At 35.5% G+C, this 14,621-nt stretch overlaps 2 protein-coding genes across 3 annotated transcripts in view; one reads left to right on the top strand and one right to left on the bottom strand.

The window, feature by feature from the left end:
- KBTBD12 (kelch repeat and BTB domain containing 12) overlaps nucleotides 1–14,621 on the bottom strand; it is a 72,077-nt gene that overhangs the window by 46,657 nt on the left and 10,799 nt on the right. For both annotated transcript variants that reach the window (XM_003926132.4, XM_074404169.1), the window contains exons 3-4: nucleotides 13,467–13,737; nucleotides 11,201–11,351 (exon numbers count right to left, since the gene is read on the bottom strand). In XM_003926132.4, coding sequence (XP_003926181.1) covers nucleotides 11,201–11,351; nucleotides 13,467–13,737 — 422 coding nt within the window. The remainder of the gene's footprint in view (nucleotides 1–11,200; nucleotides 11,352–13,466; nucleotides 13,738–14,621) is intronic.
- Nucleotides 1–14,621, top strand: part of MGLL (monoglyceride lipase) — a 266,270-nt gene that overhangs the window by 21,299 nt on the left and 230,350 nt on the right. The gene's annotated exons all lie outside the window — the stretch shown is intronic.

A 14,621-nucleotide genomic window follows, 5' to 3' on the forward strand; every position in this document is an offset into this window, starting at 1 on the left:
TTCCTTCGAAGCGCTCTTCAAACTTTGATATGTTGTGCTTCCATTTTCACTCAGCTTAGCATATTTTCTAATTTCCCTTGAGATTTCCTCTTTGACCAATGCATGGATTGTTTAGAAATGTGTTGCTCACTTTTCTTTCTTTTTTTTTTTTTTTCTTTTTTTTTTTTTTTTTGAGACGGAGTTTCGCTCTTGTTACCCAGGCTGGAGTGCAATGGCGCGATCTCGGCTCACCACAACCTCCGCCTCCTGGGTTCAGGCAATTCTCCTGCTTCAGCCTCCTGAGTAGCTGGAATTACAGGTACGTGCCACCATGCCCAGCTAATTTTTGGTATTTTTAGTAGAGATGGGGTTTCACCATGGTGACCAGGATGGTCTGGATCTCTCGACCTCGTGATCCACCCGCCTCGGCCTCCCAAAGTGCTGGGATTACAGGCTTGAGCCACCGCGCCCGGCAGAAATGTGTTGCTCACTTTTCAAGTGTTTGCAGACTATCCAGATGTCCTTATTTTCCACTGTGGTCAGAGAACATACTTTGTATGGTTTTACTTCTTTAAATTTTGTTAAGGTTTGTTTATGACTCAGTATATGGTTTATCTTGGTGAACATTCCACTTGCTCTTTCTGGGTGGAGTGGGCAATAAATGTCAGTTAGATTCAGTTGGTTAATGGTGTTGTTGAGCTCTTTCTATATACAGGTACTTGTTTTTCTACCTACTGGTTCTATTTATTACTGAGAGAGGAGTGTTGAAATGCTTCAGTTATAATTGTGGAGTTTTCTATTTCTCCTTTTGGTTTTGTCAGATTTCACTGCATGTAATTTGAGGTTTTGCTGTTAGGTACATACACATTTAGTATTGTTATGTCTTCTTAGTGAATCAATCATTTTATCATTATGTAATGTCCTTCTGTACCTCTGGTAATTTTCTTTCTGCTGTATTCTACTTAATTTGATATTCACATAGCCACCCCAGTTTTCTTTTGATCAGTGTTTGCATGGTATCCATTTTCCAGCCTTTTAGTCTTAAACTATCTATGTCATTATAATTGAAGTGGGTTTCATGTACAAAGAATATTTTTAGGCCATTCTGTTTGTAATCCATTCTGACAATTTCTGTCTTCTAATTGATGTCATTAGAACAGTTGCATTTAAGGTAATTATTCTTGTGACTAGATTTAGATCTACTGATTTATTGCTCGTTTTGTCTGTTCTCTCTATGGTATTTTTTTCACCTTGTCTGATCTCTTTTAATTATTTAAACATTTTTCAGTCTTCCATCTTAATGCATTTATTGTGATTTTTACTATGTCTCTTCGAATAGCATTTCTTTTGGGACTACAAAATATGTACTTACTTCATAGTCTACCTAGTATCAGTATTTTATCACTGTAACTAGAATGTTGGAATCTTCTCATTATAGTTCCATTTACCCTCCCTCCTCTTTCATGCTATGTAAATATACGTGTCATAGATTATGCCTAAATACATTGAAAACCCTCCCTGAGATCTCCCTGCTACTTTTAGTTCCCAAATGTTCCCTTTCTTGGTTCTCTGGCTAGAAACTTGATGTTCTAGTTACACCTCTATGCCACACATTTCTGTATTTGCACCCTTGTTGGGCTCAAGCGACAGGACAAGAGAGAAAGGGAAAGAGGAAAGCAATGTGAGTTGACCACACCCTCATGGAACTGCAGCTTGAATGAATGGAGAGGAAGTTTCTTTTCCCTTTGAGTTTTGGCTCTTGCTGGTCATCATTGCCATGGGATTGTGTAGGTATTGAGATTATGTTGGTATTGGTACAGAGAAAAGAGAGAAAAAGGTAAGAGCATATCTACATTCTGATAATTATAACCTCCCTTTTCAGGAACTCATGCCAAAGCTAGATAGATCTTCTTGGAGCTCTCTCTGTTCACAATACCCATTTCTGATTTTCTAGCTGCGTTGACTTCAGGCTGGGGTATCGGAGGAGAAGCCATAGTAAATCCTATTGTAGTAGTACTTAAAATTCTGGTGTTCTTTCTTGATGCACCTACTTCTGTTACAGAGTCTTCAAGTACCTTTTCCATGCATTCTGTCCATGTTTTATAGTTATATTCAGTGGGAGAGAAAGTGAAGTGTGCTTATTCCATTTTACCTGGAACCAAAAACTCTATTAATTGATTTTGCTTTAAAGTATATTTTGCCTAATGTTAATAAACAGCTATACAAGCTTTCTTTTAGTTAGAATTTACCTAAAATGTATTTTTCAATCAAGTCATATTTTAAGCAGAATACAATTGGTTTTCTTTCCAACAGACTGATACTCTTTGTCTTTTAATTGAAGCGTTTAGTGCATTTCCATTTAATATAATTGTTGATACATTTCATCTGATATCTAGCTTTTTATTTCATATTATCAGTTGTCTTGTTTATTCTATTTCTCTTTCTTATTTATTGCATTCTTTTGCACTGATTTTTAATTTTATTTTTCCCATTTATTAGTTTAAAATTTGTATACTCTGTATTCTCTTAGTGGTAAGCCTAGACATTTAGCATGCATACTTAATGTCTACATCAAATGTTGCAAATTTAATCCCTTCCTTGGTCTTCCTCCTGGATAATACGGGGATCTTAGGACACTTTCACTCCACTCACCCCTGTACCAACTTGTTATTATTATTTTGAATTTCATTTGTTTTAAGACTATTTTGTCACTGTTTTAAAACTATTAATTATTGTTTTTTAAGTCAATATTTAATATTTGTAACTGATATTAAAATAGTCTTAAATATTTAAGTGTGAAGTGTTTCCATTTATCCATGTGTTTACCACATTCTTTGCTCTTCATTTCATCTTGCATTTCAGACGTGCAATCTGGGATCACATTTTTTGCTTAAAAATATACTTTAAAATTCCTTTATGGTGGTCTGCTGGTGGTAAATGCTTTCAGTTTTACCTCATCTGAAAATGTCTTTCTTTAATCTATGTTCTTGAAAGACAGTCTCATTAGTTATAGAATTCTAGTTTAGCATTTATTTTCTCCTAGCACTTTAAACATGTAATTTGATTGTCTTTTGGATTCCATTATTCTGTTGACAAGTCAGCTGTCAATCTGTCACTTCTTAAAAGTAATCAGTCTGTTTATTGAACTGCTTTTAAGATATTCTCTTTTCATTGGTGGTTTTTCAGTTTCATGATCACTACAAATCTATGTATACATTTTTTGTTTGTTGTGCTTGGCATTCACTGTTTTTATTTGTGTGCATTCGTGCCTTTCACTGGTTTTAGAAAATCCTCACCCATTTCTTCAAATATTGCCTTTGTCTTCTTCTCTTTTTCCTCTTCTTATGGAACTTTGTTAAACATTATTTATCCTCTCATTCTATTCCCCATGTATCTGAACTTTTCTTTTATTTAAAAAAAATCTTTGTGACATACTCTGGGCAAATTCTTCAGAACTCTCTTCTATTCACTAATTTTCTCTTTATCTTTGTGTAAACTATTCTCAAATATACCCATTGGGTTTTAAGATTGTTATACATTTTTACATTCCTTGTAGATATAAAGTTACTTCTTACCCAAACATTTTTGATCATTCTTTATCATTTTCTATTTCCTGACAATACTGTAAATCTTATCTTTTATTTCTTTAAACAGAGTAAGCACATATTTGTCTGATACTTCCAGTATGTGAGGTCTCCACTATTTTTGTTGTTGTTGTTGTTTGTTTCTTTCACTGGCCATTATTTCCATCGGTTCTTGCTCAAGATGTCTTGTTTCATTAACTGTGGAATGCTTATTGGGGGATTTTTGAGGTCTAGGATAAAGATGCATTCCTTGAGAGGATGTGAATTTGCTGAGCACACTACCAGTCTGAAGCATCTTAAACTAAATTCATGATTCAAGCTTTTGCTTTTCTTTTTTTTTTCCCCCACTTTGGTATGTGAATTGGGATTGAAATTCCACTCAAGAGCTTATTGATGATTATTACTTCTCAGGGATATATGAGCCATTAATCAGTAACTTTCTTGGGGCCAAGATGTTTCTTTGAAGTCCTCTGAGATTTGAGATGTAAGGCAGGTTTACTTCTAGTATATGGTTATACAGAGACTATAGCTCTTTGAAGTACCAGCTTTACATGTGCATAGTAACTCTGATTACATTTCCCATCCTGAGTAATTTGGTAAGCCACAAGCCTGGGAAAGTAAAGCTTACAATTTACCAGACTTGATAAATGTTTCAGTGTCCTGCACATTTACTTATTGAGACAGCTTAGACACCACATTATACACCCATTGTGTATACAGTTTAGTGATTTTTAGTATATTTACAAAGCTATGCAGCCATCAGCACCAGTTAAGGTAAGTAAACTAGCTGCTAGTGCTGTTCAAATCTTCTAAAACCTTGCTGATACTCTGTTTCATTTTATCAATTTTTGATGGTGGTATAAATCTCCACTGATGATTGCTTGACTATTTCTCATTTTGTCTTTTTTTCTTTTCTGGACTCCTGGGCAGAGTCTCACTCTGTCATCCAGGCTGGAGTGCAGTGGTGCCATCTCAGCGCACTGCAACTTTTGCCTCCTGGGTTCAAGCGATTCTCCTGCCTCAGCCTCCTGAGTGGCTGGGACTATAGGCATACGCCACCATGCCTGGCTATTTTTTGTTTAGTAGAGATAGAGTGTGGCCACGTTGGCCAGGCCTGCTTCGGTCTCTCAAAGTGCTGAGATTACAGGTGTGAGCCACCGTGCCCAGCTTCATCTCAGGTTTTGCTTCATGTATTTTAGGTCTTTCTTGTTGATTATGACATATTCTTAATTGCTGTAGTTTCCTGATATTATTGACAATTTTATTATCAAAATTTTTCTGTTCGTCTGTAGTAAAAGTTCTACTCTATTTTGTCAGATGATATAGTCACTCTCTTAATATTGCTCTTTGCATTTTATGGCTTCTCTATCACAAAATGATAGTAAAACTTTCAACCTATTTGGGTATTTGAATACAAAATGTGTCTCTTATAGAGAGCATATATTTGGTCTTAATTTCTTACTCAGTGTGAAAATCTCTGATTTTTGATTGGGGTGTTTGGTCCATTCCCATTTGATATAATTTTTGATAATGACTGGCTAAACATCTGCCATTTTGCTTTGTTTTCTACATCTTGTAACTCTTTTTCTCTGTTCCTCCTTTGCTGCCTTCTCTTGTATTTAACATTTTTTTTTTTTTTTGAGATGAAGTCTTGCTCTGCCACCAGGCTGGAGTGCAGTGGTGCAATCTCACTGCAACCTCCACCTCCTGGTTTTAAGCTATTCCCCTGCCTCTGCCTCCCAAGTAGCTGGAACTACAGTTGTGTGCCATCATGCTTGGATTTTTTTTTTTTTTTAATTTTAGTAGAGACAGGATTTCACCATGTTGGCCAGGATGGGCTCAATCTCATGACTTCGGGATCTGCCTGCCTTAGCCTCCCAAAGTGCTAGGATTACAGGCGTGAACCACTGTGCCTGGCTTATTCAACACATTTTTAAGTGTACCATTTTCTTTTGTAACTTTCTTTTTTTTTGAGCAGGGGTCTCACTATATTGCCCAGGCTGGTATTGAACTCTTGGGCTCAAGTGATCCTCCCACCTCAGCCTTCCAAATAGCTGGAATTACAGGTGCATGCCAGTATGCCTGGCTTTTTAAGTTGATTTTTAAACTATTTTTTAAAATCTTGGTGGTTGCTCTAGAAATTCTAACATATATTTTATTTTGTCATTCTCTATTTTAGGTTAATACTGAGTTGACTTCATTACAAACAGCAACTTTGTTTCCATTTTCTCCTCCTCTACTCTGATATTGTCATATATATTACATCTACATATGTGAAAAACCCAACTATATAGTATCACAATTGCTGCTTTACAGATGATCCCCAGCTAATGATGACTTGAATTAGTATTTTTTAACTTCATGATGGGTTTATTAGGGTATAAAATACATTTTTTACTTTCTATATTTTAAACCTATGATGGGTTTATTGGAACAGAATGCTATTGTAAGTCGAGGAGCATCTGTATTCTTTTATATCTTTTAAAGAAGTTAAGAGAAGAAAAAAGAAAAACATGTATTTATGCAGCCTTTTATATTTACCTATATATTTACGATTTCTTGTGCTATTAATTTCTTTCTGTGAACTCAGGTTACTGTCTAGCATCACCTCCTTTTCTTATAAGTCAGCTAGCCCCATATTGTCTCCATCTTTATTCATCTGGGGATGTCTGTTTCACCTTAATTTTTTTTTTTTTTTTTTTTTTTTTTTTTTTTTTTTTTTGAGACGAAGTCTTGCTCTGTTGCCAGGCTGGAGTGCAGTCATGTGATCTTGGCTCACTGCAACCTCCATTTCCCAGGTTCAAGCGATTCTCCTGCCTCAGCCTCCTGAGTAGCTGGGACTACAGGCGCATGCCATCACACCCAGCTAATTTTTGTATTTTTAGTGGAGATGGGGTTTTACCATGTTGACCACACTGGTCTCAAACTCCTGACCTCAAGTGATCTGCCCACCTTGGCCTCACAAAGTGCTGGGATTATAGGTATGAGCCACCGTGCCCGGCCTCACATTAAGTTCTGAAGCACAGTTTTGCTGGATGCAGAATTCTTGATTGATCAGGTTTTTTTTTCTTGTAACACTGAATAAAATATTCCATTGCCTATTTGCCTCTTTTGTTTCTGGTAAGTCTCATCTGTTAGGTATACTGTTGTTCTCTTCTATATGATGTGTCATTTTATCTTGCTACTTTTAAGAATTTTCTGTCTCTAGCAGTTCTTCTATTATGTATTTAGGTGAGGATCTCTGGGAATTTATCCTACATGAGGTCTGACAAACTTTTTGGATCTGTAGATTAATGTTTTCTCATCAAATTTCAGAAATTTTTGACTATTACTTCTCTCTCTCATTAAACATCTGTTTGTAGGATTCTCATTAAACATCTGTTTGTAGGTTTGATATTATTCCACCTGACTGAGTCCTGCCTAATTTTTCTCCAACTTTTTTCTCTCTTCTTCAGATTATATAATCTCTATGGATTTCAAGTTCATTGATTCTTTCTTCTAACATCTCATATATGCTCCTGAGCCCCTTCAGTGCATTTTTATTTGGTTTATTGTCCTTCACAAGTTTAGAATTTCTATTTTTTAAGATAATTTCTATTCTTTTTATCAATATCACAGTGGGCTCATTGACATATTTTCCTTTAATTCTCTAGTATTGGTTTTCATTCATTCTTTGAACATGTATTTGATAGTCACTTTGAAGACTGCCTCCTAAATTCCACATCCAGGCTCACTCCCTGGATGAGACAGTGTTTACTGAATACTTCTGCACCATTCCCGCCCTCAAATGGGTTACACATTTCTCTTTCTTTTCTTTTTCATGTGTTGTAATATTTTTGTTGGTACTGGATATTATGGATAATATATAGTAGCAACTTTTTATCCTGATTTTCTTTGTTTCCCTGAGGGTTTCTTTCTTTTCTGTTTTTTGACTGCCTTTTTGTTGCTGTTTGTTTTTAAGTAATTTGCCTAAATTGAATATGCCTCTTCTAAGGTTTGCTGCTATCTCTCCTCTGTTTTCAGAAATTATCATTTTTTATATTTTAGCCTATGAGTTACCTTTATTTCTGCATAAGCTTGTCACTGCTTGACAGTGACAGCTTAGTCACTGTCAATGACTGATGGTTGTGGTCAAACACCAGTAAGGCTTCTACCCTCTCCTGGCGGATCTGCATGGGAGTACATTAGAAGTTCAGACAGTTTTCAAGTCTATTGTGACTTTTACCTTCTGCCTGTTCCTCCTGGGTCTGCTCTGTACATGTGCTCGACCTCCCAGTCATCTAGGAATGTGTGGAGAGCTTGGGCCCTCTTAAGTCTACCCTGGATTGCATGAAGTCAGGTCTCTGTGGAGAACTCGAGCCCTCTTTGGTGCTGCATGTTTCTGAAGCTTTCTTGGCCTCCAGGAGACGATTTTATCATGTCTCTCTATGACTTTTTCATTTCCAGGATCTTCCTGTTAAATTTCTGGCCAGTTCTTTTGTCTGCTGTTGTACCAACCAGAACTAAAATCTCAGGCTAGAACTGTAGGCTTTTCCTATTTTCCACTGTGAGTGTGGGTTTTCCACCATCTACTCACAAACAATGTCAGCCCCCTTTAGCCAAAAAAGCTTCTAATTTTTGTAGCCAGCCCCACTCTAGCAGTATTACCATGTTAAATGAGCTGTGGTGAGGGACAGGGCCAGCCTCACAAAAGAATGCTACAGACTGCCTGAAGTCTTACTTCAAGCTCAGTACTGTTTTTAAACAAAAAAACTCTTCTCAATTGTTATTTATGATTGATTTCTAGAGATCCAAAATGGTTGTTTTTGACAAATTTGCCTGGTTTTATGGTTTTTCTGAGTATAGAATGTTGACTTTTTCAGTTCTTCATAGTTGGAAGTCTCCTGCTTTCATTTGGCTTTTGGCCTGCTAAATTCTTACTGGCATGTCAGATCTTAAAAGGTTTTTTAAAGATCTCTGTTTACAATGTTTTTAGGGTTTTTTTTAGTTGGAGGATGAGTCTAGATATCTAGCTAGCTATACAGAAGACAGTTAATAATTTATATACTTTTATGACTATTAAGTGAAACTGTTAAGCAAAGAATTTAGCTGAGTGTCTGTAACAAAGGGGCTCAATAGTTATAATGTCTGAACACTTATATTGTAGGAATTATACATATATTATTTTATCTTAATATTTCAAAGAGGTAGCCATTCTCATTTTAATATTAGCAACAAAACAAAAAAAGATTTACTAGACCAAGAACATACAGGGAGTAAGTCAGGATTTAAATTCAAATATACTCAACTCCAAATGTGGTGCCTTCCCTGCTTTACCATGCTGCCTTCCTGGTGAAGAAGGTTTCAGTGGCTGCTTTTTGGGAGATACCCTGTAGACCATCTAGGACATAATAAGGAATTAAATCCATTATAGGGATTAGAAAGGGGGCTTATTGTTACACTAATTAACAATGACCCAAAACATAGTGGGGGTACATACAGATTCCTAAAAGCAGATAGGGCTTTTCCTAAGATAATCTGAGTCACTGAAACTAATAAGGTTTCAGGGTTCTATATGATAGTTGCCCAAATTCCAATTATATATACAGTGAACAATTAAATATGAACTAAGACTGCTACAAAAATACCTAAACAACTGAACTACATTTCATTTCAAAGCTTCTAAATATATTTGGGAATTAAGTAGTAAATGTTGAAGAAGTTGACTCTTTTAGGATGAATCTTATGAGGTGGTAAAGCTTACTGGGGTGATCATGTATCTGTTCTCCAGTTCTGAATATTCAGAAACTAGAGTGTAAGCTACTGTGAAAACCTTTCCAATTAGTCTCTCCGCTTCCAGCGTGTTCCTTATATGCTTACCTCACCAGTTTTCCTAAAACATTCTTTAATCATGTTGCTTCTGTGTGGTTTCTCACTGTTCACTAGTATTTCCTTAATTCTTCATCCAAAGGGCTCTATAATCTGGTTCTCAGTTTACTACTCAGCTCTTTGTCTCTCACAATTCCCTGTCCCTGGTGGGCTCATTTATGCTCCCCTTTAATCCCCTACTCTCACCACTTTCATTCTCATCTCCAAACCACTGCTTATTCCATTATTATTATTATTATTATTATTATTATTATTATTGCCCCCTACCATTGCACCCTTTCCTGGAGCACACCCTTTTCTAGATTTCATCCACTCAAATCTTACAAGTTCTTTTAAATCTACCTCCTTTCATTCATTCAATGGACAGTGTTCATGAAATAAAGTGTAAGCTCCCACAAGTGCCTTTTCCATGTAGTTTATCAAACAATATATTATCATTCAAATTCCACCTCTAGCCTAGTTGTGGCTCCACATTAGGGGGAAATCTTATTCTGGTCCAAATGATATATCACTTTTATCCACTTTTGGCTGCCCCCAACTTTAATGTTTAGTAGATAGGGCCTTCATCCCCTTGAGTGATACACCTATCCAAGGTGATCTATCATAGGTTAGGGATTGTCTCTTCTGAGGCTGTGACATAGTATATGGTTATAACAAAGTAAGAAATAAATATCCAGAGAAAAAACTTAATTATAAGTGAATCTTATAACTGAGGTAGTCATAAATTATGGTGCCTAATGTTCTTGTTCTTAAATTCATAAAATAACTACTAATGCTTGAGTGCATTAATTATTTTATTTCACGCTGTGCAAACAGCTAAGAGATAATGGCCTCCCTTTGGTAAAAAAAAATCATAAAAATACTTTCTATTTAAATGCTTAGTTTGCTTCCACCCCTATTTCATATTTCTTCCTTGCCATTTCTTTGCTATCCATCATCATCCCCATAGTTTTCCAGTTAGCCATCAATGCAGATTGGATGAAATAAAGAATTGGGCATAGGTGTCATTTTATCAGTCCAGTCAACCTCCCTGCCTCAGTCTTTCTTTCCCATACTTAGGGGAGGTGAGGGAAGGTGACAGAGGATAATGTTAGGCAGATGAAGTGTACTTAAAAGAGCTAAGGACTTAACAAAACAGGAAAAATCAAGGAGTGGTGAAGAATAGGGGATACAGCAGATGTTTTGGAATTGTCTTTACCCACCTTAGTGGAACTAAGCCTTTTCCAGTTCTTATTAGTTATAGTTAGTACAAGACCACACATAAAAGAAGTACAGGACACACATAAGAAAAAAGTGTATTCAGATAAAAATTGTTTGAAAACACCTCTCTAGAAACTTGGTGGGTTAGGCAAAATGAGGACTGGCACAATCTGTGGCATAGTCTTACCTAAGGTGGCTTTCTCTTCTAATGGCACAGATCCATCACAGTTAATACAAAAGCCCATATTTCATTGACTAAAAGTGGCCAAAGGCTTATTCCTATTTCAAAGTATATTACTTGATAGTATATATAAGGATGTATCATTATTGTTTTTACATTCCAAGGCACTTGTAAAAGCCATAAAAATAATTTTGCTCTCAATATGTCAATGGACTTCCTTTAATCTTATTTGTGCTCTAGAAAACAAGAAATTAAAGACAAAGTTCAGCTACTTGTATATAAATTTGAACTGCGATACAAGAGCAAAGGAGAATGTTTCATTTTTGCTAAGGCAAACTGCTGAGGAAAATAAAAGTAGTTATGCTGTTAGCAATCTGCTTCTTCTTACCCAGAACATAAATCTCACTGTTGACTACAGCTGTACTGAATCGGTACTTAGAGTACTTCATGGGTGCCCGCACACTCCATTGATCTTGGCTGGGGTCATACTGCAACAGTTTGTTGCTTAATCGATCAGGTTCTTCATCAGGAAGATCCATCTGTATGAAATATGACAGCCAATATAATAACATACAATTTAGTGATCTTTGTGAGTACATGAATGCAATTAATCAAAGCAGACAGCCAAGGAGGTAAATAGAGGTTAACTACAGTGACTCATACTCACAAACACACCAAACCCCACGACTTGTATTATAAGTATACTGTCAATATCAGAGGTATTTATATTCTAAAATAATGAGCCTAAGGTGTTCGGTTATAGCAGAAAATCTGTGATGTTAGCAGTGGAACATTCATTACAGAGTTTTTTGGTTTTTTTTTTTTTTTTTTTTTTTTTTTTTTTTTAAAGAAGCAACTGCAAAGCCGTAAAAATAAAACCAAGCTCTCTTGAATAGCATTTAAAATGTAATTCTATTTTACCAAACTTTATAGTTTGTTGATTTTAATATTTGTGAGAAACTAATTTTAACAATTTATAAGGCATTTCTTTATAATTTTCTAATCCATATGAAACAAAGTTTCCAAAACATTTTAGTGTCTTTGTAATTATCTTTACATCATAATTATGACCTATATAGAAATGTCATGAATTCATTTTTCAAGATTTATGGACTAATATAAATTATTTGCAGTTATTTTAACATACTTATTTTATGAAATTTTAATGACTTGAGAAGGTACAAATTAAACAACTTTATTTTTACATAGATGTGGCTTTCCTATTCATACATGTTAGGAGAAGTGATGTTTTTTGTATACATGTATGTGGAACTTTATATGACTTCAAACTGAGGATTCATGAGTATCATTTTTTTGGGATGCAGTTGTTCAACAAAGAAATAACTGGCATATTTATGAAAGTTTATGCAATTAATTTTAGTTCACTACTCTAAATACACCAAGAGTTATGCTTACCATGGCACACGCACAACCCTGTGTGATCTTGCAATTTAGCGTGTTATACAAGGTACTTAATCAGGTAGCAAAGCCTTTCCTCTATGCAGTAAACATCCACCTTTTCTGTTCAGAGACTTTATAAATTAACAAACATTGACTTTATAGTTTTAATTTTCCTTCTAATTTAAGTACTTAATCTCTATTTTAGTAAAATAAATGCAAAGAAAAGCTTCTAAGTTGTTTTTGGAGCTTATTCATGCAAAATTAACTATGTAAATCGATAGTTTTGAAAAAATTAAAAATAATCTATCAGGTTTCTCCTGCTAGCTGTGATGAAATCTGCACTACTTTTTGACATAGAGCAGAAAATTTAAAATGTGTTAAATGTGAGGTTTAAGTTGTTAAAACAGGTATGATATACTATAAATACATGGCGAAATCCAAGCTTCTGGAATGAATGCAAATAGCATCAGTTTTATCATGAAGCAAAATTGGAGAAACAAAAAATAATATAGGCAAAAATAAATTTACTATATATCATGAGGATGACCTATGAGTGAGTGAGATTAGTGCTTTTAGAAAGTGCAGCTGGCCAGGGCATAAGGCAGCTGGTGTGATGCTATGAAGAGTGCGCCCAGGCACCTAGAGAGGACATCCAGAGGGAAGGGAGAAGGCCACTGTGGCCACACACCCCTGATTTTTCGTTCTGGTTTGCCATCACTTCACTAGGCTCCAAGAGAAACACCCTTATTCTGGGTTGTCTGCCTGCTGGTGCCCAATAAAAAATCAAGTGTTACAATCACAGTATGCTTTCATAGAAATGATTGTGCCATCACAGATCAGTATTCTAGTGTCTCATTTAGGGTAAGAATTTTAAATATGGAAAAGGATGATGATTTACTTGCTTTAGGTCACAGAGCTGGATGAGGATCCAGCTTTTCTTCCTCCTAGTTAGATGCTCCTTACAGATAATCACACAGCAAAAACATCTTTCATAATTAGCAAGGATGGGAGGATTATGAAGAACGCAGCATGAATAGTGAATCAAGTCATGTCTATGAAAACACACTTTAAAAACCTATTCTGCTAAATTGCTTTAACACTTTAAAACCTTAAGTTATATTCTATAAAACAGAAAGCATTTTTACCAAAATATAAGTCATACTCTTTTAGTATTCAACAACTACAACAATTTGTAACATAGCAGCCAGCCTCAGTATAGCCATGCCAATTGTGTATACAGAAAATTTCTTAACCTGAGGGGTCCAGCCTCCAATCACATAAAGTTTATTATTCACTGTCACTACAGCATGACATGCCAATTGCAGTGGAAGGGGAGACACCCTTTTCCAATTGTCCCGTTCTACAGAGTACTTATCAACATAGTTTGTAATAAGATACTGGTTTTTAATTTTCATCTGTCCTCCTATAACATAGAGGTCATTATGAATACTGCCTAGAGCATAGAGTTCTCGAAATTCAGCTGTGCATAACTTTTCCCAAAACTGGTTTCCTCTATCATGATACCTGCAAATCAAGAGAGAGAGAGAGAGAGAGAGAGTATCCAGGATTAGTGGTAACATGAAAGCAATTTACCCAAGAAATACACTCATTTATTTTCTGACCAAAAATAATGGAGGACAAAAAGCATTCATACAAGATAGTGATATACATTTGCTTTTTTTTTTTTAAGCCATGATGAACAAAGTACAATGTGCCTTAAAATAATTAACCACATATACCTGAAGAATTTTAGAAAAAAATATAGAGAAAAAGTATAGATTATCCAGGACTAGCCTTCATTTTCTAATTCCAGGAAAGAAAATCAAGACTGAATAGAAAGCTTTTCAGCAAATCATTTGTAATTTTACCATAAAAGTAAGCAAAAATACAAGTATGCCTTATTCTATGGACAAGAAATATCACTTTAACATAATCATTAAATAAATCACAGTTTTAGGGCAGAGAATCTAAAAACATCTCAATTCACAAATTTCTCATATGTAGAATTTTAAGAGGTGTTGTGGTTCCAGCTGGTTTACAGTTGGGTCAAGAGTACTGTGTAGATGTCTGTTGGGCACTTAACATCTATTTTAATCTACTAGATATGGCAATTTTGGTAATTCTTCCAGAGCATCAGTCTAAGAAGAGACTTAAGGGCTAGGGACACTAGTACATATGGTCTCTCAGTGCCTTTTAGAGTCCAACACATTAACTGGTTATGTGTGTGACGGGGGCATTATATGGTCACTGCATAGATGAATTTGTGATTGTCTTTGTCTTGCATCATGATAATGGTAAGTCTTTATCTCCAATCATGATTGAAGATACACAGTCTGAGAAGGACAAAAGTACTTAATGGGGACAGTGGGATAAAATGTGTGAAATTAAATGTGTCAGAAAGTCCAGAA

Source organism: Saimiri boliviensis, chromosome 8, assembly GCF_048565385.1.
Source record: "Saimiri boliviensis isolate mSaiBol1 chromosome 8, mSaiBol1.pri, whole genome shotgun sequence".
In the NCBI taxonomy this organism is placed as follows: Eukaryota; Metazoa; Chordata; class Mammalia; order Primates; family Cebidae; genus Saimiri; species Saimiri boliviensis.